This window comes from Nyctereutes procyonoides, unplaced genomic scaffold (assembly GCF_905146905.1).
Source record: "Nyctereutes procyonoides isolate TBG_1078 unplaced genomic scaffold, NYPRO_anot_genome, whole genome shotgun sequence".
Taxonomy (NCBI): domain Eukaryota; kingdom Metazoa; phylum Chordata; class Mammalia; order Carnivora; family Canidae; genus Nyctereutes; species Nyctereutes procyonoides.
Genome location: NW_026575126.1, coordinates 66,402,129 through 66,429,542, shown reverse-complemented (window position 1 = coordinate 66,429,542; position 27,414 = coordinate 66,402,129). Strand labels below are relative to the sequence as shown.

At 44.4% G+C, this 27,414-nt stretch overlaps 1 protein-coding gene across 2 annotated transcripts; it reads left to right on the top strand.

Annotated features, from left to right (window-relative positions):
• The first annotated feature begins 611 nt into the window (after positions 1-611).
• RAC1 (Rac family small GTPase 1) lies at positions 612-27,156 on the top strand. 2 transcript variants are annotated; one of them, XM_055340482.1, is made up of 7 exons: positions 612-869; positions 12,120-12,191; positions 16,180-16,297; positions 22,742-22,798; positions 24,316-24,378; positions 25,093-25,252; positions 25,560-27,156. In XM_055340482.1, exons 1-7 carry the CDS (start codon positions 835-837, stop codon positions 25,688-25,690), a joined length of 636 nt encoding a protein of 211 aa, XP_055196457.1. In that variant the 5' UTR covers positions 612-834; the 3' UTR covers positions 25,691-27,156. The 2 variants fall into 2 exon arrangements, with proteins under 2 accessions (XP_055196457.1, XP_055196456.1); XM_055340481.1 differs by lacking the exon at positions 22,742-22,798 and having other exon boundaries at positions 618-869.
• Positions 27,157-27,414: the final 258 nt, after the last annotated feature.

Sequence of the window (27,414 nt, the reverse complement as noted above, 5' to 3'; positions counted from 1 at the left end):
TGGCTGGCTCAGTTGGTGGAGCATGTGACTCCTGACCTCAGGGTTATGAGTCTAGGCCCCAGAGTGGACACGGGACCTACTTAAAAACAAAAAAACAACTCAGAGAAAAAAATACCAAAATATTGGCACTTTAATGGTCTGGTAACATCACCTCCAGAACTTGGTACAAGGCGTGGAACTAGTAAACGCTCAACGCACCGGAAACGGACAACGCATACATAAGGGAAGAAATTTCAACACATTTTTGGCTCAATGAACAGAAGTTATCTTTGGAAAATGGTAGAGCGTGTGGCATCTGCTTCCTTAGAAATTCAGGTTCTGAATTTTCTGGCAGAATCTTGTCCTCCCCTCAGAGTTCTCACAGAAGTCTAGACTCATGCCCTTCGCCAGGTGGCACAAACATGGCGGCCGGCCGGCCCCCGCGCCCCCGCCCCCGCGCCCCCCCTCTCACCACCCTATGGAGCCGAGCGGGCCCCAGCCGAGCGCGTCCGAGCGCTCCCGAACGTCCCCGAACCCGGCAGGAAGCCCGGGAGCCGCGCGGGCAGGAGCGGCCCCGCCCCGGAGCCTGGGAGCGGCGCGCCGGCGCGGGGGAGGGGACACCGGATGTGAGTGGAGCGGCCATTTCCTGTTTCTCCGCAGTTTTCCCCCAGCTTTGGGTGGTGGCCGCGGCTGGGCTCCGGCTTTCCGTCGGCGGAGGGCGAGGCGGTGTGGACAGCGGCCCCGGCACCCCGCGCCCTGCCGCCTGCAGCCGCGCGCCCGCCCGCGGCGCCCCGAGCCCGCCGCTTCTCGCGTCAGCGCCCGCCCGCCGCCGCCGCGGCCCAGCGAGCGGCCCAGATGCAGGCCATCAAGTGTGTGGTGGTGGGAGACGGGTGAGTGCGCGGGCCGGGGGCCGGGGGCCGGGGGGGTGGGGGGTGGGGGCCGGGGGGTGGGGCCTGGAGGCCGGGCCGGGCGGGCTCGCGCGGGCCCGGAGCTGGCCTCTCCGCGGGGCGCGGGCCACCACTCACTCCCTCCGGGACCGGGAGGCACGGGGCCTGGTTCCGGCTCTTTTTTTTTTTTTTTTTCCTTTTTCTTTTCCTTTTTTCTTTTTTTTTTTTTTTTTGTGATGGGGGAGGGAGTCGCTGAGCGGCGGCCGGAGGGAAAAGTGAACTCCACCCTCCCGCCTTCTGGGCCCGCTGCGCGCGGGGCGGGACCCCCAGCCGCGCCGCCACCCTCGCTCGTCCGCCCCTACAGCGGTGGGCTTGGAGTTGCCTTTCTTTCTCTAAGGGGGGGGGGCGGGGAAGGACCCTTCCTGGTTTTTACATCAGCCTCTGGAGCCCGGTTATGAGCTTCCGTGTGTCCCGGCGACCAGGTCGATAGTTCTTGAGTATTTGCCTGGGCTGGTTTGGCGACCCCAAACTGATTACCCGTATCTTCCGCTTGTACTTAGCCGCTTTTAAGATTTTTTCCCCCCCTTTGGTGATAATTCTTGTTCTTTCCTTGGAGAAACTTTTGGGATTCTAGCTACGAGAAGCTAGGTGTGATTAAGACTGATCTTTTCTCTGAATGTGGTGTGGTCATAAAAAAAAAAAAAAAAGAAAAGAAATTTGCTTTCGCTGCTTGCATTAGGTATGGGATGTAGCAGAACAGGCTCCCTGAGCGGAGCTGCCCTGTGACTCAAGGCATTTCTTTTCATTACTGTCTGTGGTGGTTACAAGGCCCTAGAGGAAGACAAGACTTGGCTTATGCAGTTTTTTTTTTTTCCCCTCCCATAGAAACAAAAATCTCAGTGTAATCCGAGCAAAATTGTGTATCTCAGCAGTGCTCGAGTTAGTTGAGTGTTAACAGCGAAGATCCAAGAATTACTATCAGTTTCATCAAACTCAGTGTAATTGGTACATTTTTCAAGTCTTGTAAAATCGAAGGAAGAGTTCTGGCATCGCTCTTCCTTTTGATTAATATTCCCCAAACTTGTCATTAGGACTGATGTGGCTTTTATGCCTACCAAGTTGTGAATTAGCTCATTTAGATTGTTGTAAATTAGACATTTTGAAACTGTTGCTACAACTAATTCAGATGCAAGGACAGTTGAACTGATTTTTTAAAAGATGCCCATCTGTGTGATTTGTCAGTCTTCAACGTGTGAAACCTTATTAACACTTCATGGTTCTGTGCATATAGCTAAAAATTATGACTCTCACCTATTTAGGAATATGTTTTTTTGTTTTTTTTTTTTAACCCTTGAAAAGAAAGCTTTTCTTTGATTTGGGGCCCAAAAACTTCAGTTAATTAGTTTAATAGGGAAATCAGTACATTGGTTTAAATGAAATTTGATCCTTTTGTGTAATGAATTAACTACACATATATCACATTGTCTTATGAACACTTTAACTGCATTTCCTTTAAAATTAAAAATGCTGGATCTGTAATGCTTAGAGTATGAAATAAGCCTGGTTTTTTAAAAAAATTGCTGATAATTCAGTATCTAACTTTAGAATGTAATATTCTTTTTTTTTTTTTTTAAGATTTTATTAATTTGACAGAGTACAAGCAGGGGGAGTGGCAGAGGGAGAGGGAAAGAGAGAGGCAGGCTCCATGCCAAGCAGGGAGCCGGATGCGCCACTTGAACCCAGGACCCTGGGATCACGACCTGAGAGGAAGGCAGACACTTACCTGACAGAGCCACCCAGGTGCCCTACAATGTAATATTCTTAATTGAACATTTCTGAAACTAAACATAAGCACAGCACACCTACTTAATGCTTACAGATGATGGACCCCTATGATTTGTATTGCCTTGTGTATCTAGTCACATACTTGTTGAGTGCCTGTTGTGGGATCTGGATCCTTACTTCGAATCCCCACTCCCAATGATTAGGGAGGAACCTGGGCATATCACACTCCTCTCCCAGGACAGGGACCTCAAGTTGAAGTGGCGAGGATTAAACAAGTTGCTGGGGGACGCCTGGGTGGCTCAGCGGTGCCTGCCCGGCTCCAGCTCCTGTCGAGATCCTGGGATCCGGGATCAGGCTCCCTGCAGAGAGCCTGCTTCTCCCTCTCCTTGTGTCTCTGCCTGTCTTTCTCAGTCTGTCTCATGAATGAATAAATACATAAATCTTAAAAAAAAAAATAAACAAGATGCTGGATACTAAGTGCCTCCCAGGTTCCTGGCCCCAGCTGAGAAAGTGCAGGCAGCCAGCCTCATATAGTGTTGCTCTTTCTCTTAATCTGAGGCACTGTTGGGCCCTGTGTGGGAGGTCCAAAGCATAAAACAATTCTTGGCTTTAAGTTTTCATTCGATTTTTTTGGTACTGTATTTGACATTGATGTAGACTGGGACTAAGCCCTGTTAGAAGTAAACAATTCAAGCTCTGTTTATTTATTTTTTAAAGATTTATTCATTTATTTAAGTAATCTCTATACTCAATGTGGGACTCAACCTCAGGACCTTGAGATCCAAGAGTTGCGCATTCCACCAAGTGAGCCAGCCAGTTGCCCCCTCTATTACTTTAAATAAGGGACAACATACAGCAAACATTACTTCAGTGAAAAAGTTACATACATGACTTTCCAAACCAAAAATATTTTTTTGCTTTGACCCAAACAAAACATACCTGATGATATACTTGGAATGTTCTTTTATTCAAAAATTGTTAAAGCTGTAAACGTGGGTGTAAATTTTGTGGGGCAAAGAACTCAGTGCTGTGGGACTTGAGGCAGTTAAGGGGAGTGTAAGCAATAAAGGCAAATTGAAGCTGCATAAATTGCAAGCTTCCTTATCTAAAAAATATTCTTGGGAATTAGGTTAAAAGTTATAACCATATTATAAGTAGGGTCAATTAGCCTATATTCTTTTTTTTTTAAGATTTTATTTATTCATTCATGAGAGAGAGAGGCAGAGACACAGTGGCAGAGGGAGAAGCAGGCCCCATGCAGGGAGCCCGTTATGGGACTGGATCCCGGGTCTCCAGGATCACGCCTTGGAGGCAGGCGCCAAACTGCTGAGCCACTGAGGGATCCCTAATTAGCCTATATTCTTATAAATTATTTCCTATATAGCAGTTCACTGGCATTAAGTATAAAATGTGAAGTGACATTTTGATACTGTTTAATTCTGCAGATCCTTCTGTTGGTCCTAATTCTGTTAGTCCTTCCTGAACACAGGGTCTTTTACTTTGACTTGGGGGATCTCTGCCCCCAAGATTTTCTCTCAGCTTTATTTCGGTAAGACAGCATCTCACATTCAGATGTTTCTAAACATTTTTAATAGTGTTGCTTTGACTTTGGTTGACCAGAAGGCTGGGAGTGAGTGACCTGAAGCCCCCCCTACGTTCATTCCAGATTGGGCAAGTGGTCTCCTCATCCCAGTGTCTAATTTAGACATTGCTTTCCAGGAAATTGTTTTAGTTCAGTGTGAAAAATACCTTCCATGATGATGTCATCTTTTTAGGAATGTACACCACTTAGTCTCCACTCACATCCATTGAATAATCAGTGGGGAAAAAAAATCAATGAAGGTATGATCCATGAATTTAAGTACCTCATGAATTGTCTTTGTGTATTTTTCTCTTGAGGCATGGGGTTCCACATTTTTGACCGGTTGTAAAGGTGTTTTAAATCTACACTGGCTTCTAAATTTGAGTTTGTTATTTGCCTCTGATCTTGGTGGTTAAAATTATACTTAAGTCGTTTTGTTTTGTTTTGTTTTTTTTAACAACTTTCAAATGATAATCCCAGTAAAAGTTCAAGATTGGGTTCAGTAGAGGAGTTATTAGTAATTTTTAGAAATCTTTTTTTTTTAATTTTTAGAAATCTTAAAGCCACTTTTCATAATGTTCTATCTTTTGCATTAATTATGTATTGAATGTATTAGTACTTCCTTCTTTTTCATCTCTGCATCACCCACCAGATATTTCTTGTGATTTTAGTCTTAACTAAGAAGATGTTTTATCAGGAATTCTGCTACCAAGGCAGTTACCACATGTCAGAGGAATTTCTCTTCCTACATTTTATTTATTTATTTTTATTTTAAAACTTATTTATTTATTTATGAGAGAGAGAGAGGCAGAGACACAGGAGGAGGGAGAAGCAGGCTCCATGCCGGGAACCCGACATGGGACTTGATCCTGGGACTCCAGGATCACGCCCTGGGCCAAAGGCAGGCGCTAAACCTCTGAGCCACCCAGGGATCCCCTCTTCCCACATTTTAATATGAAAAATTTCACACATAAAAGTTGAAAGAATTGTACAGTGAACACTTACCACTTAGAGTTTTGTTATCAATATTTTGCTCTATTTCCTTATCACATATCTTCCCATAATTAGGGCTTTTTTTTTTTTTTAAGATTTTATTAATTCATTCATGAGACACACAGGCAGAGGGAGAAGCAGGCTCCATGCAGGGAGTCCAATATGGGACTCGATCCCCTTACTCCAGGATCACGCTCTGAGCCCAAGGCAGACGCACCAACTGCTGAGCCACCCAGGTGCCCCAATAGGGCATATTTTAACAGGATTTGACTTTGAAGGAGAATGGGGATGATATGCAGTTAGATAAAAATTCTTGTTTGTGAACTCTGTATCTTGCTCAGATCCAAGTATCAAGTACTCCAGGATTAGGATTGGTGCTTCTAGAATTCTAAAAGGCAGGGAGGGGTCTGTAGAGTAATGGCTACTTCAGGATTGAACTCTCTTTGAGGTAGCATCTTCAACCTTCAGGGTTTGATTTTTTTTTTTTAAGATTTTATTTAGTTATTTGACAGCACAAATAGAACTACAGGGAGAGAGAGAAGCCGTTCCTCCCCTGAACAGAGAGCCCAGAGGACCCTGGGTGGGATCATGACCTGAGCCAAAGGCGGACGCTTAACTATTGAGCCACTCAGTCACCCTCAACCTTGAGGGGTTTTGAAACTACATAGGCTTGGGATCCCTGGGTGGCGCAGTGGTTTGGCGCCTGCCTTTGGCCTAGGGCGCGATCCTGGAGACCCGGGATCGAATCTCACGTCGGGCTCCCGGTGCATGGAGCCTGCTTCTCCCTCTGCCTCTTTCTCTCTCTCTCTCTCTCTCTCTCTCTGACTATCATAAATAAATAAAAATAAAAAAAAAAAGAAACTACATAGGCTTTTTAATTTTTTGAAGCCTCCAGTGGTGATAATGGTTTTCCATAAATTGTTTGTGGTGATAAATAATCAGAACTTCAGATTAGGGCTTGTTTATTTGTAACACTAAACTACTCTGTTATTCATGTGCTTTCTGAATTTATTTACTGAAGGCCTACTGTTGGAGAGTTCCCAAACCCCATTTCACAGGGTAAATTGAGGACTTTCATTTAGGATCTTTCATTTATGCAATAAATATGAATACATATTAATAGATATAATTCACATTTCCTTATATTCTATTAATCCTTAAGATCTAGGTACTTAAAAAAAAAAGATTCGGGATCCCTGGGTGGCGCAGCGGTTTAGCGCCTGCCTTTGGCCCAGGGCGCGATCCTGGAGACCCGGGATCGAATCCCACGTTGGGCTCCCGGTGCATGGAGCCTGCTTCTCCATCTGCCTGTGTCTCTGCCTCTCTCTCTCTCTGTGACTATCGTAAATAAAAAAAAATAAAAAAAAAAGAAAAGAAAAAAAAAAGATTCATTTTAGAGTGAGTGTGAGCAGTGAGCAGGAGTATGGGTAGAAGAAGAGGGAACCAGCATCTCCAGCAGCCTAGCAGCCTCCCCACTGAGCCTGGAGCTCCACACAAGGTTTGATTTGAGGGCCCTGAGATCATGACCTGAGCTGAAACCAAGAGTTTGGATGCTTAACTGAGTGAGCCACCCAGGGGCCAGCCCCAAGATCTAGGTACACTTGGACAGTAATACAGGCTCCTTATTTCCTCATTGGAGAAATCTGGTCTTTCAGTCCTATTGATATCAGTGTATCTTTTTAAAATTTATTATTTTTTTTAATTTTAGAGAGGGATCCCTGGGATGTGTTTCTTGATCTCGGTGGTGTCAGTTCAAGCCCAAGCTGGGTACAGAGGTTACTTAAAAATAAAACCTTTGGGCAGCCCTGGTGGCTCAGCGGTTTAGTGCCGCCTTCGGCCCAGGGCGAGATTCCTGGAGTCCCGGGATTGAGTCCCACATCCGGCTCCCTGCATGGAGCCTGCTTCTCCCTCCTCCTGTGTCTCTGCCTCTCTCTCTCTCTCTCTCTCTCTCTCTCTCTCTCTCTATCATAAATAAATAAATAAATCTATAAAAATTTTTTTATTTATTTTTTTTAAATTTTTTTTTATTTATTTATGATAGTCACACACAGAGAGAGAGAGAGAGAGAGAGAGAGAGAGAGAGGCAGAGACACAGGCAGAGGGAGAAGCAGGCTCCATGCACTGGGAGCCCGACGTGAGATTCGATCCCGGGTCTCCAGGATCGTGCCCTGGGCCAAAGGCAGGCGCCAAACCGCTTCGCCACCCAGGGATCCCCCTATAAAAAAAATTTTAGAGAGCAAGCGATTGGGGAGGGGGGCAGAGGGAGAGGGTCTCAAGTAGACTCTGTTCTTAGTGTGTAGCCCCACGTGGGGCTCAATCTCATGACCCTGAGATCATGACCTGAGCCAAAACCAAGAGTTGGATGCCTGACTGAGCCATCCAGGTACCCCTCAATGTATTTTTTTAAAAATAAGACAATACAGAAAGTTCTTCTTTTTGACTTTCCTGTATTGTTATTGTATCCCTTCCTTTTTTTTTTTGATAAAGGTTTTATTTTATTTTATTATTTTTAAAGATTTTATTTATTTATTCATGTGAGAGAGAGAGGCAGAGACACAGGAGGAGGGAGAAGCAGGCTCCGTGCAGGGAGCCCGATGTGGGACTCGATTCCCTGGTCTCCAGGATCAGGCCCTGGGCCGAAGGTGGCGCTAGACCGCTGAGCCACCAGGGCTGCCCAAAGGTTTTATTTTTAAGTAACCTCTGTACCCAGCTTGGGCTTGAACTGACACCACCGAGATCGAGAATCACATCAGCCAGGTTCCTCTCCCTTCTCTAACATGAGGGAATTGGCAGCATTTCCAGATTTATGGATCATACGTGCTTTTTAAGTTTTGGTTTATAGATTTTAGTAATACTGAGATCTCAAAAAATTTTTAAAGTTCCTTTAAAGTTCTCTTAATGGAAAAACAACATAATGGGAATGAGTTATTGGCTTTAATCTTGGTTTATTTCTACAAGACAGAGCAGGAGCCGCACAGATAGGGTAAAAAAAATTGCTCATATGAACTTTCTTCCAGTAGTCTCATGTTCATTTTTTAAATTATTTTTTATTATTTTAGATTTTATTTACGCAAGAGAGAACGTGAGCACAAGTGGGGGGAGGGGGGGAGGCAGAGAGAGAAAGGGAGAAGCAGACGCCCAGAGGAGCAGGGACCATGACCCCAGCTGAAGGTAGATGCTTAACAGATTGAGCCACCCAGTTGCCCCTCAGGTTCATTTTTTAATGTTGTGGCAGCTTTCAAAGATTATAAAAAGATGGAACTGAGAAGTTAAGTGTATATAAAATTGGAAACTCCAGAGCTGGAGTTAAACTTTCTGGATAGTAACTTCCAAAGATTCTGCAGCAGCATCAGTCCGAGGCTGTGAGGCTGTGACCAATCACTGCTTCTGTTCTCTGTTGGGGAGCTGGTACTGCCTGAGCTTGTATTGACTTTGGCCTTTAGGGGTTTTTTTGTGGAGTGTGTTAAAAGGAGTGAATAAGTAACACTAATGGGAGGTAAATAACCATTTCCTTTTTCTTTTTATCTGTTGTTAAAAACTAAGTAAATATTTAAATCAAAGGTTGGACGTATACCGAGCTGCCCAAGCATCAGACTCTTGATCTCAGGGTCATGAGTTCAAGCCCCATGTTGGGTTTCATGCTGAGTGTGGAACCTACTTTAAAAATAAATAAAGGGCAGTCCCGGTGGCTCAGCGGTTTAGCACCGCCTTCAGCCCAGGGCCTGATCCTGGAGACCTTTAAAGTCGAGGAATCGAGTCGGGCTCCCTGCGTGGAGCCTGCTTCTCCCTCTGCCTGTGTCTCTGCCTTTCTCGCTCCCTCTCTGTGTCTCTCACAAATAAATAAATGAAATTTAAAAAATAAATTAATTTAAAAGTCAGAATTTTATAATTTAATAATTTTTTTAAAAGATTTTATTTATTTATTCCTGAGAGACACAGAGAGAGGCAGAGATACAGAGGGAGAAGCAGGCTCCATGCAGGGAGCCCAATGTGAGACTCATCCTGGGACGACTTCAGGACCACGCCCTGGGCCGAAGGCAGGCGCTAAACGTTTACACTGAGCCACCCAGGGATGCCTCTAATTTAATAATTTCTTATAGAATTTAGGTTTATAGCAAATACTGTAATGATTGGTAAGAAAAAAAATTCCCATCAGTATCGGATTATGCCAAGTACCTTTAATTCCTTTGCAGTTATACCTTTCAGAAGACAATGCCTCAGATGAAGTTGAAGTTTCAGGAAAATAAAGTTTAGGGCATTTAAAACAGTCATATTTATAGTAATGGCTTTGTTCCTTCTACATATGGAAGAGATTTAGGACAGGCTCTTAAGGGAAATGCTACTATAACATTTTAACATAACCGTTAAAACCTTTATAGCTGCTTATTCTTGACATTAAGAGGCAATAAGTATTAATATTTTTGCACAACATTTGTAATTTGAGAAGAGGTTCACTGGTGATGGCCTTAGACTCCCACTCTCCTCCTCGGCTACCACATCCAGTCTATGGCTGAGCTATCCTATTCTGCCTCATGCCTAGGAAGCTCTTGAAATGGCCCACTTCTCTTCACTCTGAAGTCCCCTCTTTGGTTCAAACCACTCGTTTTCCTGTCTCCAGTCCCAGCTTCCTCTGTCCTCTCCACACTGCAGTCAGAGGCTGCTTCTGAAAATGCAAATTTAATGGTTTCTTGGCAACTAAAAATCTTCTGGGACTTCCCAAGTAGGATCAAGTCCCATGTCCTTAACAAGAAGAGATGACAATCTTCTCATATTTTCCTTTGGTGCTTCCCCCTTATTTCTTTGTTCTTCAGTTACGCTGAGCTTCTGGGCCTCCCCATAAATGATGTTGCTTTTGCCTAGATTGTTCCTCCTGTCACATCCCCACTCCTCCTAAGTTTCAGTGTACATCGCAGCCTCCTCTTTCCGCCTCCAAGACTACGTTAGATCCCTTCACTGTACATTTCCAGAGCATCTTTAATGACACATCACACCTGTAATTTTTATGTAATAACTGCATTTTTTATTCTTCACTTTAATAACTGCTCAGATTCCACAAGATCTTGTTCATTGCTTTATATCTTCGACACCTACTATTCTTCCTCACATAGCACACACTTTGTTGGTATAGGTTGAAATAGGATTAATGCTTTCAATAGTTTTTTGGTTTTTTTTTTTTTTAAGATTTTATTTATTCGTGAGAGAGAGAAAGAGGCAGAGACACAGGCAGAGGGAGAAGCAGGCTCCATGCAGGGAGCCCGACATGGGACTCCATCCTAGGTCTCCAGGATCTGGCCCTGGGCTGAAGGCTATTCTAAACCACTGAGCACCGGGGCTGCCCTTTCAGTAGTTTTGTGATGGAGTTGATAGTTCTGCATCCATTTTACAGTTAAGAAAACTGAGGCATAAGGATGTTGAAACTTAAAAACAGTTCCAGCCAGCAAGTAATAAAGAGCTGGCTCTGGGTCTCAGATCCAGGGTAACAACTACAGATCTCAGCCTCCTGCTTACACAGGTTTGACATTGTAAGCTTTTCACAAAATGTATGGCCAATGACTCATTTTTGTTTAGAAAGCCTTGAGGAGTTGGAAGCTACTTCCTGATGATGTAATGTTTGACTCCGTGAGGTCTTTGGGGGGGGTGGGAGAGTTCCAACTTTTAAGCCCTTTATAATGTTAGGAGTAAAACAAGTATTGGCAAGACTGGATGGGCCTGTAATCTGTCCTAGCTGAGAGGTTTTGCCTCCAGCTAAGAGTGCTACAAAAATAGAAAAGCACTTAACTTCTTTATGACGAATCCTAATTCATAGTAGTTGAGTTTGAACGGCAAAATGTTACAGCTCAGAACTTCATTGTGTGACAGACAGGACCTTAGTAAGCCAAGAGCAAACAGCAGGAAGATGGGCTCTTGTAGGCAGAGCATTTAGTGAATCCTTAGGCGAGGGACACAGGCTCTCAGAACCCCTTGAAGTCACTGTAAGAATGTAAAATTTGGAAACCATTTTTTGGCTAAGGGTGCAGTGATCTTGATTTGTAGTTAATATTCTTATGAAAAAAAAATTTCAAGTGGTTGAGAGACTTTCAGCCTCTGACCTCCGCCTGATGGTACACTGTACCCACTACTAGTACAGGAGGCCCTTCTGTTCTGGAGAATTTCTGCATGATTCTTTTTTACTTTCCTCTTTGCAGCTGTTTGGAAAGTTAGGCCAGCATCCCGGGACTGTTAATTAATATGTCTGGAATATATCATATTAGTTGCTCTAAAAGCTTAGGGTGATATGCGAGGATTGGGGGTTGGGGAGGTGGCAGATGAATACAGATGAATTAAAGTGAGTTCTGTGTGGCTTTTTGTGGTTCACAGTTGATCTGTGGTGGTTAGTGACTAAGCACTCTATTAAGAGAACAGTCATTACTGATGCCAGAGGAAAGGCTCTAAAAGGTGGTGGGTTTGAGCTACCACTCTGAGGCAGCAAAATACATAGCAACCAAGCGGAAGCTGTAGAGGAAGACTTTGTTTGCATATTATATCCATCAGAATGATCTGAGGATAGAATTGAAGATTCTTGGATGAAAGACTGGGTACAGATGTTGACAAAAGAGACTCTTAATTTTAAAATATTGTTCCTGTTCAACCTGAGCTTATTTAACAGTTTCTGACTATGAATGCTAATGCCCTACACCTGAATAGAACATGAGGGCTCCTTTTTGAGAAATTTGAGTTTGTTTACTATAAATTTCAGGATAAAATGTGTAGTGTTAAGTAAAAGATTATAGAAACTGTTTAATGGTAAGTACTTGGGGTATACTCCTTGATTTTTCTATAAAGTTAACAGAATAATGAAAAGATTACATTCATGCTGATTAAGCAACTTACACTCTTTTCTTCTCTCTCTTTAGAGCTGTAGGTAAAACTTGTCTACTGATCAGTTACACAACCAATGCATTTCCTGGAGAATACATCCCCACTGTGTAAGTATCCAGTTAACCTGGGAATTAACTTGCCTCTGATGGTTTTTTTTTTTTTCTTTTATTCCTTTGACCATTGTTTTGCTATAAAGGCATTCTTACTTTGCACAAGAGCAGATCTGATTAATTTTCCATCTAAACACTCACCTAAGTCTAATGATAAGGTATTTGGGCTTTTTTTTTTTTTTTTAAGTTTTTATTTTATTCATGAGAGACAGAGAGAGAGAGAGGCAGAGACACAGGCAGAGGGAGAAGCAGGCTCCCTGCAGGGAGCCTCATGCAGGACTCGATCCCAGGACTCCAGGATCCGATCCTGGAACTCCAGGATCACACCCCTGGGCAGAAGGCAGGCGCTAAACCGCTGAGCCACCCAGGGATCCCCTGTATTTGGGCTTTTAAAAAATACTTAATCTTATGTAAAGTTTCTACATTGTGATTAAACACGCAGCTTTCCTAATTGATTCTTAGTTAACTTTGTTTCCTGAATATCTAACTAGAAGACTGGAAAATGGAAGAGTTTCTGGTAAATTTGGGTCTCTAAGCTCTGTGAAGGATCAAGGAACTGAAACACAAAATACACTGTTATATTGTCATTAGCCTTTTTTGGCAAGTAATCTGATGGTTGCCTGTCACGTGAGTTACCAGGGTGTGTGTTAGGGTCAGTTGTGGGAGTATAGAGTTGGCTACTGAGCTGCTGCTTATTCCCTCTTGGCCACAGAATTGGGTGGAGATGGAGAAGTGCTTTTCTGATGATGGGGTTATTAGGGAGTGCTATGTAGCTGAGCCTCATAATGTATCACCTGCGGCCATGATGTCAGGGCTGTCTTCATGGCTGCCATCCTGGTGGAAAAGAAACCCCTCAGATCCCACCTGTGCTAACCTTGTCAAGCACAACAGGTGTATTTTGGTGGTTTCCAAAGTTTTGTAGAAGTGGGATCATACTGTCCGTGTTGTCCATGTTCTGGTTTTATGGTTGGGACTTTCCTTTTTTTTTTTTTTTAATTTATTTATTCATGAGAGACATAGAGAGGCAGAGACACAGGAAGAGGGAGGAGCAGGCTCCACTCAGGGGGCCCAATGTGGCACTAAATCCTGGGACCCCAGGATCACGCCCTGGGTCAAAGGCAGATGCTCAACCTCTGAGCCACCCAGACATCCCAGTTGGGACTTTCCTAATCTACACATAGGTAGAGTGAAATCCTTATTAGCTGTCAGTGACTCTGAACTAGTATAGCTGATAAAAAACACTGGTCATTAGGGTTCTTTTTTTTTTTTCTTCTTTTTCTGTGCTAAATGTTGCACATATCGTGCACATGTGATTGATTATTAGAAGTGGAAGTGTGCCAAATCAAAAGGGAATGGCTATTTAAATTTTTTTTTTTTTTAAGATTTTATTTGAGAGGGGGATCTCTGGGTGGCTCAGTGGTTTGGCCCCTGCCTTTGGCTCAGGGCGTGATCCCGGAGTCCTGGGATTGAGTCCCGCATCGGGCTCCCTACATGGAGCCTGCTTCTCCCTATGCCTATGTCTCTGCCTCTCTCTGTGTCTCTCATGAATAAATAAATAAATCTTTAAAAAAAAAAAAAAGATTTTATTTGAGAGACAGCACGAGTGGGAGAGGGGAGCACAGGGAAAAACAGCAGAGGAGACTCCCTGCTGAGCAGGGGACCCTGACTGGGAGCTTGACTAGAGATTTGATTCTAAGCCCCTGAGATCATGACCTGAACCTAAGGCAGGCACTTAACCTGAGCCACCCAGGCGTCTGGATATTCAAAGTTTTGGAAGATACTACCCAGTTGCCGCCAAAAGGCTGTCACTTGGACCAGCTGTGACTAACGCGGCCTCCTCAATTTGGACCATGGGCGACAGGCATTGAAAAAAGCTGCATTTCTGATCAGCGGTGAGGTTAAGATCCCGTGAATGTTCACTGTCCGTTTGCAGTCTTCTGTGAATGGCCTGTGGAGTTCCTTTGCTTGTTTTTCTACTGAAATTTTATATTACTGATGAAACTCTTGTACATAAGAAATTTTAGGGGCAACCTGGGTGGCTCAGCAGTTTAGCGCTGCCATTGGCCCAAGGTGTGATGCTGGAGACCCGGGATTGAGTCCCATGTCAGGCTCCCTGCATGGAACTTGCTTCTCCCTCTGCCTGTGTCTCTGTCTCTAATGAATAAATAAATAAAATCTTGGGGATCCCTGGGTGGCGCAGTGGTTTGGCGCCTGCCTTTGGCCCAGGGCACGATCCTGGAGACCCGGGATCGAATCCCACATCGGGCTCCTGGTGCATGGAGCCTGCTTCTCCCTCTGCCTATGTCTCTGCCTCTCTCTCTGTCTCTCTCTCTTTCTCTCTCTGTGACTATCATAAATAAGTAAAAATAAAAAAAAAACTTAAAAAAATGTTAATCCCTCTATCATTTGTCTTTAAACTTCATCATGAGATCTTCTGCATAAATAAGTTTGGTGTTTTTATGTAAATATACTGCTTCGCCTCCATGCAGTTTTATGTTTTACTTAGAAAGACCATTCCTGTTTCCGTGATGCAAAAATACCCTCTTGTAGGTTTTCTAGATTTTTGTGGCTAAAGTTTTCATTTTGTGGCTGAAGTCCGAATTCATTTAGAATTTTTTTTTTTTTTTTTTTTTTGGTATACTAGGAGGCAGGCACCCGATTCTTTTTCCCAGATGGAAAAAAGTCATAATACTGTTTATTGAATAATCTCCTTTTCTCAGAGAGGCAGAATTGCAAGACATGAGGCTTTTTCTCTACGGTATTTAGTTGTCATTCCATTCTGTAAACCACATTGGAGCCTTACTCAGACCTCTGCTTTGCTGTCTCAATGTAACAAGACCCTAAGTTTTAGTGTTGAGAGTTGAGAGTATGTAAAAATGATTTTGAATTTTATCTTACAGGCTGATACATATTGTGTCTTGTTTGGTACTTGCCCTGGTTTGAATTGCAATCCCAGATTTTTTTCTTTTTTTTTTTCCTTTTCAAGATTTTATTCCTGAGAGGCCGAGGCAGAGGCAAAGACATAGGCAGAGGGAGAAGCAGGCTCCCCCTGAGGAGCCGGATGTGGGACTCAATCCCAGGGCCCCGGGATCATGTTCTGAGCCAAAGGCAGATAGATGCTAAACCACTGAGCCACCTAGGCGTCCTCAGAATTTCTTTTTAGTGAAGTACTTGGTGGTGGTACTTAGTGATTCTTGTTTGTTTTTTAAGTCCACCTTATTTTCTGCCTGCCAGGCTTCTCTGGGCTGCCTCTTATCTTTAGTTTTTGTGTAGCAACTTCAAGTTAATTTAAGTACATGTGTATACTCACTCTTGAAATGTTACATGATAGCTTTTCTTTTCTTTTTTTAAGATTTTATTTATTCATAGAAGAAAGAGTCAGGGACAGGCAGAGGGAGAAGCAGGCTCGCCTCATACCATAGCTTTTCAAAGCATTGCTTTGTGTTACCATAGCAGTTTGGTTGCAGGCCTCGGTGACCAAGGCTTGATGGTGATTGCCCTGCACTTAGTGCGGGTGTTCTGGAAGCACTGCACTGTAGAGTGTGGCTTTGTGGTATGCCACCTTGTTGAAGATGAGTAACATGTGTACACAAGTCAACAAGTGGGTTTGAGAGAGGGACTAATTTATACTTTGTTTCTCTCTGGAGAGAAAAATCTTAATGTTCTCTTCATTAAAAACAAAGGTTTTCTTTTGCTGACAGTCATTTGTTTTGGTTCAGTGAACTACCTTGTCCTTTGTGTCCCAGGTGTGTTTCTCCAGGTGCAGTGTTTTCCCCTTCCCCATACCCTGCAGCCCTTTCTCCTTCCACGCGGCTGCTCTGGCTCCTTGTGCTTGCATGCTGGCACCTTTGCTGTCAGGGGAGCCTCCAGGCCACTCCTGGCCTTGGCACACCTCTGAGACCCTTGCTATGACAGTCACTCAAACCCCCCATCTATGCCTTATGTTCCAGGGCTAAAGACTGACTGTTTTTTCTCCATTCTACAGCTTTGACAACTACTCTGCCAATGTTATGGTAGATGGAAAACCAGTGAATCTGGGCTTATGGGATACAGCTGGACAAGAAGATTATGACAGATTACGTCCCTTATCCTATCCGCAAACAGTAAGGATCATGACTGCTTTTTAATGTGTCCTTTAGAGTATGTAATTTTGACTGTGTAATTGCATATCACCTACAGGTTTGCTTATACAGTTGGCACTTGAATGCACAGGTTTGAACTGCAGAGATCCACTTACACCAGGACTTTTTTTTCCATAAATACATTATGGTACTGTAAGCATAGTTCCTCCTCAAGATTTTCTGTTTGTTTTTTTTTGTTGTTTTTTTTTCCCTCAAGATTTTCTTAGTGACATTTTCTCTGGCTTACTTTAGTGTAAGAATGCAGTGTATATTACACATAACATATTTTACATGTATTAATCAACTGGTTATGTTATTGGTAAGGCTTCCCAGTCAGTAGCAGGCTGTTTCTTAAAGTTTCGGGGAGTCAAAGTAATACACAGGGTTTTGACTGCATAGGGGGTAGTCAGCACCTTTAACTACCCACGTTGTTCAAGGGCCAGCTGTATTGCCATCTTTAGTAGCAAGGTTAAGTTCAGTAGTAAATGTCCTAGATGAGGACCAAGGATTTGTTTCTAATTTTTTGGCCTTACCAGCTAGCTACTAACGATGGTGCTGTGTGTTTTACATGCTTTCATTTTAATTTCAGGACAGCCGCATGAAATAGGTACTGTTTTGTTCTTGCAAACCAGTTTCAACAATAATTACTTTTAAGATCAGTTTGCTTTGTGCCACAGAGTCAATTTAAACAGTTAAGGTTTTTAAAAATCAAGTTAATGACTTCTCTTTTGGAATTAATATTATTTTTCTAATAAAACACATGCTCATATTTCTACAGCGTTAGTATCTAAGTCTTCTCAATGTATATTCAGGTTTCGGTTTTGTAAAAATATGTCCACTGTGTCCAGTCAGAAAAACTTCTAGATTAGTTTTGCTTCCATTTCAGACAATTTTAAATGATGTGTGTATCAAAGTGAATCAGTAATGGCTGGTTAAAATATGCTTAGAAACCACTTTACTTGAAATAAGTAATTGTCTTATTTGTACCATTTGCTTATCTTGTTACACGTTTGTTTGTCATTTTAAAAGTGTTTTAAACCAACTCTAGAGGCTCAGATGACTCACTGGCCAAAGGAAAATGCTCTAGAGGCAGTCCAGTGAATTTGTCAGGTTGAAGTCCCATGCTCTGCTTCCTAGCTCCGTGACCCTGGCAGGTTTCTTCACAGCTCTAGTCATGACCTGTTTTCTCATAGGATTAGATTAGCAATCAGTATAAGGCACACTGAATAGTTCCAGGCACATCACAGACACTCTAGTGTAGCTGAGGTGAAGATTCACAGATCTGGACAGCTCTTCAAGTCCGAGCTGGCTGGGCCCAAATGAACAGAAGTTGCTGTACATGCTCTCAGCAAGCTAGGATGACCAGAGGAGGATCAGGTGGAGACATTCTGGAGTTTTTTAAAGTTAACTTTCTATTTAGTAAAATAAATGTAAAACTTTATTTTTTAGATTTATTCGAGACAGAAAGCACGAGAGTAGGGGGAGGGGGCGAGGGAGAGAACGAATCCCAAGCAGACCCTGTACTCAGTGCAGGGGTCGATGCAGGGCTCGATCTCATGACCCTGAGATCGTGACCAGAGCCAAAACCAAGAGTTAGACACTTAACCAACCGAGCCACCCAGGGGCCCCTAAACTTAGTGTGCGCATTGTGCAAACGGGGAAAAGGGGCAGAGGGAGAGAATCTTCAAGCAGACTGCCTGCTGAGTGCAGAGCCCTGTGTGGGGCTCAATCTCATGACCCAGAGGTCACAACCTGAGCTGAAGTCAAGAGTTGAACACTCAGGACACACAACAAACTGAGCCAGCCAGCTGTTCCCCCCCACCCCCTTCCTTTTTTAAAGTTTTAAAGTTTTTCCATGCAACAGTCATTGTCTTTTGTGTTTATTTTTTCAGCTGGAGGAATTCTCAAATACAATTAATTTGAACTGTGGATTTTTGCTACATTATAGCAATAGTGTTCAATAAAGACCAAAACCATAAAATGCTAAGTCTGAATGAGTGATGCCTCATTTAATCTCCAGCTAAAAATTAACTGTGATTAAGTTTTAAAAGTCAGCTCATAATCACCAAATGGTTCAAAGTCTTCAGTATGTTTAGGAAACTTCTGTCCCCAATGGGGGCTTGATAATTCCAGATTTTAAGTGGATTTGCTACCTATTGACTGGTAGAGTAGGAGTCTCCAACCTACTGGATACATCTGGAAGGGTGGGGTATCACTTCTGAGAAATGAGAACCACCTCCTGTGACTCAAGGGGTCCGGGCAGGGTGCGGCCTTTTTCTCTGAGGGAGTCACTCACAGTAAGTCAAAGGTGACTTGGCAAGATTCCCACTCTGTATACTAGAGAACACAGAGATAAAGTAGCAGATTGAATCAGGCTGCAAGGTATGAAGCCCAGCATGCAAGTGGGTGGGGGTGTTGTCCTTCTAGGGCAGGACTTCGTAAACTTTGTTTCATCCATACAAAGTGCTAGTTTCCTGTCAAATACTTGAATGTCTAAAAGGGTGGAAGGCATGAATCTTGCCCTCCAGTAGTTCACACATGTAGGTGTGTAACATACCACGTACCAGCACAGGGGGTGTCCTTAGAGCAAAGAGGAGAGTGGCCATCCTGCCATTAAGGACGTGCCTGCTGGCTTCTTTGGGGATGAGGAAATTGTCTTGGCTTCTGGGGGGAGGCCCTGAATGCTGTCCTACTGAGAGCAACAGGCCTGGTGGTTACAGGCTGGCATCTTAGCAGAGGGGACACCTCTAAACTTTGCACTGACTGGAACCTGGTCTCTGGTTTTTGGCTCTTTGGTCTATGGGACTCCGTGGCTCATCCATGACTGCTCAGATACTCTCCTGAAGGGACAGTGGGCCATTTCTTACCCAGATCTCACCCCTTACTTAGTAGGACATTGTGACCCAGAAACATCCTGTTTCCTGTGGTCATTTAACGCTGTTCTCCTTGTTTGTAGGGTGACTCTGGGTAGCGAAGTTAAATCTGTGTGAGGCATTTGTTTCTACCTTGTTTTCCAAAAGATGGCGAGTGGGTGGTCCTTTTCAGGAGAAACTATCCTTCACGTTTTTGTTTTTCTTGATTAAGTAATCCTTCAGGCTCTTCCATCTCTGAATAAATTACTTTAACACGCTCTTTGAAAATACCCTGTGAGTTCGGCACACTCCCCTTCAGCTGGTCTATTCGCCATCATGGTATGGTCCGTGCAGGGCTGTATTTGCCTTCTTGTTCCGGGACTTGGTGTGAGTGGGAACACCTGGGACTTGCCAGCCACAACAAGCTCTTGTGTGGATTCTGAGAAAGCTCAACATTACCCAGCCTGTTGGCTGACGTGCCGGGCCTCTTGTGCCTGGGTCAGCCGGGACGTTTGTGTGAGCTCACCTTGAGAAGGGCAAGGCTGCTTACTGATGCTTAAAAAGAAAAACAGTAGCATTTAGCTTGGCTTTTTTTTTTTTTTTTTTTTTTTTTTTAGTATTTTATTTATTCATGAGAGGCAGAGGGAGAAGCAGGCTCCATGCAGGGAGCCCAATGTGGGACTCGATCCTGGGTCTCTGGTATCACTCCCTGAGCCAAAGGCAGGCACTTAACCTCTGAGCCACCCAGGTGTCTCAACTATTTTGATTTTCATATGGCTTTCTATTTTAAATTGGCTGTTACAGGATTTGTGTCCTCCAGCCAGAGGTTATTGGGAACACACTTGTGGCTGAAAGAAATTGGGTTTGTTCTCTGCCCTGATCCGGATGTCCACCTGGGGGCTCGAGAAGGCAGAACTTGCTCTGGATTGGGTGCTGGCTAGAAGCAGGGTAGTTTTAGGGATGCCCTAATCTCCTCTACAAGGTGGGGATGAAGCTGTGACTGGTGAAGAGATAGGCATGCAGTCCCCTTGTCTGGGAGAGGGGGATTTTTGGTGTTTTTATAGTTTGTACGGTGACCTTGTATTTGAGGTTAGACAAGATTGTGAAGTGGTCTTCTGTTTATTTCTTTATTTTTGTGTTCATGCCAGCATGGTCAAATAGTGACCTCTTCTAACCCCAGCACTCTGGGAGATGGCCCATTCAATGGGAACTTGCCGTAACCAAGCTGTGAGCACTGGGCTGGCTCCCAGGTGTCAGGGCTGCTCTTCGCTTTCTCCAGAGCATGTTTTCTTAGCTCCTCATGGATGCCACATGCGTAGTGTCTTTGCCCTGTGTGTCTCATGCTGCTTTTCTCAGTTCATAGAATACCCGTAGTAAAAAATATTCCAAGTCTGAAAGTAAAAGCCAGGTGGAAGGCCTCCGGGAGAGGAGGATCTAGGAGAGCCCCACCACCCCACAGTCTGTCTGCTCATATCCTGCTAGGAGCCACTCATCTCTCTATGGTCCCCCTTCACACATGTAGGAGGAGACCTGCTTTGTGATACACAGGTAATGAGGGCTGGGTGGGAGCGTGTGTAGTCAGAAGTGTCCTGCCAGCATGGGGAAAGCGGCTAGAGGGGAGGTAAGCTTGTGGCCCAGGATAGCTCAGGTGAGTAAAGAGGCTCCAGCACATCAGTGACCCTGGGAGGAAGGCTGAGCAGGCCAGGCCCTGCTTTGGAGCTCGGGGGTTCGCAAGGACAGGTGTTAACATGGAGATGCCCTGCCAGCCATGAGCAGCATGGACTCTGTGCAGGGCGTTGGTTTAGAAGGCCGAGGTGGGAAAGACTTGCTGCTGGAAGAGATAAGTGTCAGAAGCATAAGACATTTTATTTATTTTTAATTAATTTTTTTTTTTTAGGAAAACTAGTTTTTTTAGGATTTTTGTTTTGCTTTTTTTGTTTTTAGAGGATAGGGAGGGGCAGAGGGAGAGCAAGAATCCTGAGCAGGCAGTGTGGAGCCCATGACCCTGAGATCACGACCTGAGCTGAAATCAGGAGTCAGATGCCCAACTGACCAAGCCACCTAGGTGCCCCTAGAAATATATTTTTTTAAATTTTTATTTATCTATGATAGTCACAGAGAGAGAGAGAGGCAGGCAGAGACACAGGCAGAGGGAGAAGCAGGCCCCATGCACCGGGAGCCCGACGTGGGACTCGATCCCGGGTCTCCAGGATCGTGCCCTGGGCCAAAGGCAGGCGCCAAACCGCTGCGCCACCCAGGGATCCCCAGAAATATATTTTTTAAAATTTTTATTTATTTATGATAGGCAGAGACACAGAGGGAGAAGCAGGCTCCATGCACCGGGAGCCTGATGTGGGATTCGATCCCGGGTCTCCAGGATCGCGCCCTGGGCCAAAGGCAAGCGCCAAACCGCTGCGCCACCCAGGGATCCCCCTAGAAATATTTTTTAAAGCCATATTTTGGGTGGGGGAAGGAGGAGGAGAAAGGAACAGGCAGATGGCGTAATGTTAATGTAGGATGGAAAGCATGTTTCTTCTTCAAAAAAAATGTTCTTAAAAATTGGAAAGGGTAGAACAGATATGGTTGGAGGATGTTTTGAGGCTGCATTTTTGTGGCCAATGCCCAGGAGTTTTTGTGTCACAATAAATATTTGGTGGCATATCAAGGCCTTGGGAGCACAGATCTTCAAAAGTTGCCCATAGATTAAACCCAGGATAATTAGGGCAACTTTCATGTTGTTAGAATTGTAGATCAGAGAGACTTAAATGAGATGAAATTAAAAGAATTCTCTTGTCCATCTCTTAAAAAAAATTGTAGGTTTCTGTGTTGCTTGAAGAGCAAGTCTTTCTGATTTTTGTTGGAACAAAGGAATGAATTGATGGCACTGTGGTAAACATGAGAAATGCTGTCCCTTCTGGGCGTTCCCGTCCAAAGCTGGGGGTGGGGGGAATTAAAGGTCTCAGTGCATTTACTCCAGTAATTCAGGCCCCTAAATCCAAACTGCATTCCCAGGATTTGGGGGAAGAGAGGACCAGCACTTGCACACAGGAGGCTGGCCGCGTTCACAGCTCTCTGACCGGGCCGTGCTTCTGGGGAGTGCTTCGTCTGAGAGGCCTGTGTTTACAGACAGGTGCTCTTCCTGCGTTGCGGCCGCTTCAGCTGGGCTTAGGTCTCAGACCTGGGATGGAGAGCTGTGACAGGTGTGCCTATTGCCAGTGGGAGCCAGCAGTGGCACAGGGATACCCCTTCGGTAAGGAAGGGTGCTTCCTTAACCTTTCTCACCTGGACGTGACCCGTGTGCTTTCTCAGGCGTGTTGTGGCTTCTGCTGGAAGCACACCCTCTGTGCGCTGCCATGGCTAGAAAGGAGTGCCCCCCTCCTTCCCCATATCTGCCTGACATCTTCACCCTCGTTGACCTTCACAGGGTTTGATGGACTGTTTGGTGGTATTTGTCAGTTGCTTTCAGATCCTTTAGGAGGGTTGAGACAATTCTGATGAAGAAATAATGGATTATATTGACTTGCATTTTCCTCAGTTTTTACTAAACTCAAACAAAGTTCTCATGCATTACTAGGTTGGAGAAACGTATGGTAAGGATATACCCTCCAGGGGCAAAGACAAGCTGATTGCCGTATGTAAAACTTTCAATCCACTTCAGTTTCAAGCTTTATCTGTTCTCTCATTTCACTTAGTTTTCCCAGGATTTCCTGTTGAGCCTCATGTTCCTTGAGTGTTTTAAATTTAATTCACTCAAGGTTGGGGTTTTGCTTGACAAAATGTGCTTTCAGTAGAGCGAGACAGTTTACCTACTAGCTTGAATTAAAGTGGTTTGTGAACTGCTTGCTCCCCTCTCCCAAGGGGAAGGAGGAACTTTTATGAAGGGACCTCTTCAGGCGGGTTGGAGATGAAGGTGTGGAGCCCCCTGCCCCAAGCCCACCATGGAGCCCATGCTTGAGCCCAAGGGGGACTAACCTTGGCTGCCAGGGCCTCCTCCGCTGTGGTATCCGGTGTGCGGGCCTGTCTGCGGCATGGCTGTGCGGTGCTGGTGAGCTAACCCACCTTTGCTTTGAAGTGACGTAATCAGGTGCCAAAATGCCGAGGTGATTCTTGGACAAGCCTGTGCATGCGCTAGCGTTTGGAAAATGTCATTTATAAAAAGCTGTTATGTGGGATGTTTCTCTCCCTTTCCAGGTACAAGACATCAGCTGGATTGGTGAAAGTGTTAGCTTGGGAATTGGGTACATTTCACAAAGCATAGCTGCCTTTTTCCAGGAAAATGTCTTATAAACCTAGCATTTTAGAAACTCTTAAGCATTTTTAAATACAGGTAAATATTTTAGTTTGGCTTCTTACACAATACAGAATGGGAGATATGTTTTACATTCAGTCAGAAAATCTTCCAGGTATTTAGTCTGCACTGACTTTTCCTCTGAATCTCCACTTTGCCACTGCCGCGCGCGCTAAGTCCTGCAGAGAACCCCACTTGGGTTTGAGAAGCTGATAGCCAGGAGAGGCCACTTAAACACAAGACTGCCCTTCTGCACAGTGGTTGTGCTCACTGAGCGAACCACTGAGCCCCACTCCGGGCCAAGGGACTCTGGTGGCAGTTCTTAAAGCAGCAGTTTAATTGCACCCCAGTGGTCCACTATACATGTACTTAATGTGCACATGAGTTTACTGAAAAGCACACTGTTGGTAAAGGTTTTTAAAATCAACTCTGCTTTTGATAAATGGAGACCACATTTTACAGAAATATTGGAGTGGTAGCTTGATTTTTGTCCCTGTATATAATAGGAACATTAAATTCCAGGGTGGAGGGGATAAATTCCCAGGGGGAGTTGGAAATGATGGAGAAGCAGCCTCTGGGGGCTCTGATTTGAGGCCCCCCTGGCCTCCAGTAAATTTGAGCACATTCTAGTAAATCCTCTCCCCTCTTTCAGAAGTAACTGGCTGCTTCATGTGCTGGCTCTGGTTTGGGAGCCTTCTGACAGAACTGAAGGGGGGAACCAGGAAGCAAGCTTTAGACACAAGCTGCTGGTACATAATACGCATTTCGTCTCATGATTCATTCCCAACAGCATTTACAAAGCAAAGTGCATTCATCATTGTAAGACCATTTCTAAACGCCTCCCTGTTTCCTTTTTATAGGATGTATTCTTAATTTGCTTTTCTCTTGTGAGTCCTGCATCATTTGAAAATGTTCGAGCAAAGGTAAGTGGGGAATGTTTTAGAGGAACATCTTGTTATGTAATGTCTCCTTGGGAAGCAAAAATAATACTTGGTGATAGGAGTTTTAATTATTTAAATTGATGTTGTAATTCTACTTAGGTAGCAAATCAGTTTTGAAGTATATGACTTTATTATGTAGAGTTCTAAAGTTTCAGGGCCTGATTCAGAAAGGCTTTGTTCCTTGCTAAAGTAGTGAGCACTTTGGAGTCTCCCTGATGGGGTTGTCTAATAAAAATAGCGACCATGACTTTCCACTGCTGCCCTGGTCACTTGTGAAAAATGACATGTGCAGGATGTCCTCCAGTTGTGGTCAGGGATGTGTTCAGTGGGGCTCATGGTGGCAGAGCTGAGACCTCAGTCGATAGTTGACTTTTTTGCTGAATAGGGAGGTTTCTCAAGAGACCATCTAAGAACTTAAACTCATTTTACCAAGAGGTAGTGGTTTTGGGGAGGGGGATGTTCCCTCCTTGCCTGTTCTTGGGAGTCCCAGCTTGCTATTGGAATGCCCACAGGTAGGCCTGTGGTTCTGGAAGGTATTGCAAGGTGAGCAGGGCTGAAGGGTGGGATGCTGTGTCTTGTTGAGGACTCTGCAGCAACTAAGGAGTGGCTGACAGTTTGACACCTGTGGGGATGTAATTTAGGCAAAGGAGGTTCATCAGGGAGGGTGTGGTGACTCTCTTCCTCTCTTGCATATAGTGGTACCCTGAAGTGCGACACCACTGTCCCAACACCCCTATCATCTTGGTGGGGACTAAACTTGATCTCAGGGACGACAAAGACACGATTGAGAAACTGAAGGAGAAGAAGCTGACTCCCATCACCTACCCACAGGGTCTGGCCATGGCTAAGGAGATCGGTAGGAAATCTGCATTTTCACATCTGCTTTGCACGTGCTTTTATTTTCATGGCAGAGACAGGAGTCCAGTCTGGGGGAAGTAAAGAGCATGTTTTTCTGACTCAGGCTATGGTTGACTTCTGGGGAGCCAGCCAGGCAAAGCTCTCAGTGTGAGCGCTCAGTAGGTGAGCTCCGGGTGCAGGTCAGGGGTTGTTCTGCTGTGCCCAGCGGGCTGTCAGGAGTCTGGGCCTGGGGAGCTGCTTCCTGCCCTCCTCCTGGACAGAAGGGTGGGCTCCACATGTGGCTATGAGGCTGTGTTTCTTGGCAGGTGCTGTAAAATACCTGGAGTGCTCTGCTCTTACGCAGCGAGGCCTCAAGACAGTGTTTGATGAAGCTATTCGAGCGGTTCTCTGCCCCCCTCCCGTCAAGAAGAGGAAGAGAAAATGCCTGCTGTTGTAAATGTTGGGTTCCCCTGCCCCATCCCCCTCAGAACCTTTGTACGCTTTGCTCAAAAATGGTGGAGCCTTCGCACTCAATGCCAAGTTTTTGTTACAGATTAGTTTTTCCATAAAACCATTTTGAACCAATCAGTAATTTTTAGGTTTTGTTTAAAGTGTAAGACTTCAAACTTTCACATTAAAATTTAGCCCTAAAATGGCCAGCTTTCTTAAAGCCTTATTTTTCAAAAGCCCCTATTCTTGCTCAGATTAAGAGTTGCCAAAATACCTTGTGAACTAAGTTGCATTGTTGTGCTGAGAACACTAAGCACTAAACCGTTCAAGATCCCTGTCCTTCAGAAGAGACGGCAGTGTCTCAGGTTTGGACCTGCAGACCTGTGCTTGCTAGTTTCCAGTAGGAAAGCCACACAGCCCTCCTCGAGCTGTTGCCACATTGCCATCTAAGCCCGTGGCCACGCCCTAACTGTACTGTATGTCCTCACGGAAGGAGCATAATGACTCAGTTCTTTGGATCAGTCTTTTTGATTTTGTAGTGAAATTTCTTTAAAAAGTTAGTGTATTCGCTTTTGCTGACATTTTGAACAGACCTCTCACTCCCATGTTCCTCCAATGAGGGCGGGGGGCACAGCACGTGACGCGATCAAAGGATAAAGACAGTATTTTGACAAAATCCGGAGGTTAATTTACACTACATTGTACACGTCATAATCAAACTGAGTAAAAGTGTCACGGGTAAAATTTTAAAAGGTTAATTTCTGTCAAATGCAGTAAATGAAGAAAGGTCGGTATTATCACTAAGTGTTTTAAGCTTTTCCTTTTTCTTAGACCTGCCATCCTTCCTGAAATTGGGCATTTAATTCATCTTTGAACTGGTTGTACCCATAGTTGCTAACTTAGTGCTTTTCTTATAGAACCTTCTTAACGAGCAATATGCCTCCTTGTATTATAAAATCTTTCTGATAATGCATTAGAAATTTTTTTTTGTAGATTAGTAAAGTGCATTCCTGTTTCCTTGTTACTTTATTCAAAGCTAATAAGCACTCTCCTTAGTTTTCTAGTAACTAGGTGTAAAAATCATGTGTTGCAGCTTTACAGTTTTTGAAATATTTTAGATATTCCTAAACTATGAACTTTCTTAACATCACTGTCTTGCCAGATCACCAATACTGTCCCCTGACTAACGCTGGCCCTCCTCTGCCTCACCCCCCGGACACACGCTTCCTGTTGCCCTGCCTGACCATGTTCCCTTGGGTCTGTGACATTCTGTAAGCCCGTGCTTGTGCTAACGAAGTTCTGTACGACTTACCCACTGGCAAGAATACAAGGTTGGACCTCTGAACCAATAAAATAGAACAACATTTTTTAAATTGACAGTTGCAGAATCGTGGAGTGTTTTTACATTGATCTTTTGCTAATGCAATTAGCAGTATGTTTTGCATGTATGACTTAATAAATCCTTGAATCATATGATTGTGATACTTGAATTCTTAAGAGCTCGAGCAATTTCCTGGGGGTGTGTTCAGTTGTCTCACCTGAAAATCCTGGGTTGTGGGAAACCTAATTCCCAGTGCATGTTTTCATACTGGAGGGCTTGGAAGGGGCCCCTCCTGGAGAGGAGCTGGGGAATCCGGTTGGGTTCTGCACCTCCTGAATGCTGGGGAGACCTAGGTGACATCCACACTGGGGTGCATGTGCATACATCCTGGGCCAGAGCTCTGGGCTGAA

Bases quoted from the DNA above. Each gene is read 5' to 3' on its own strand.
- RAC1 (XM_055340482.1), top strand. From the start codon at position 835: ATGCAGGCCATCAAGTGTGTGGTGGTGGGAGACGG. The intron at 22,799-24,315 runs GTATGTAAAACT...TCCTTTTTATAG, and splicing joins GCAAAGACAAGCTGATTGCC to GATGTATTCTTAATTTGCTT. The intron at 24,379-25,092 runs GTAAGTGGGGAA...TCTTGCATATAG, and splicing joins TTGAAAATGTTCGAGCAAAG to TGGTACCCTGAAGTGCGACA.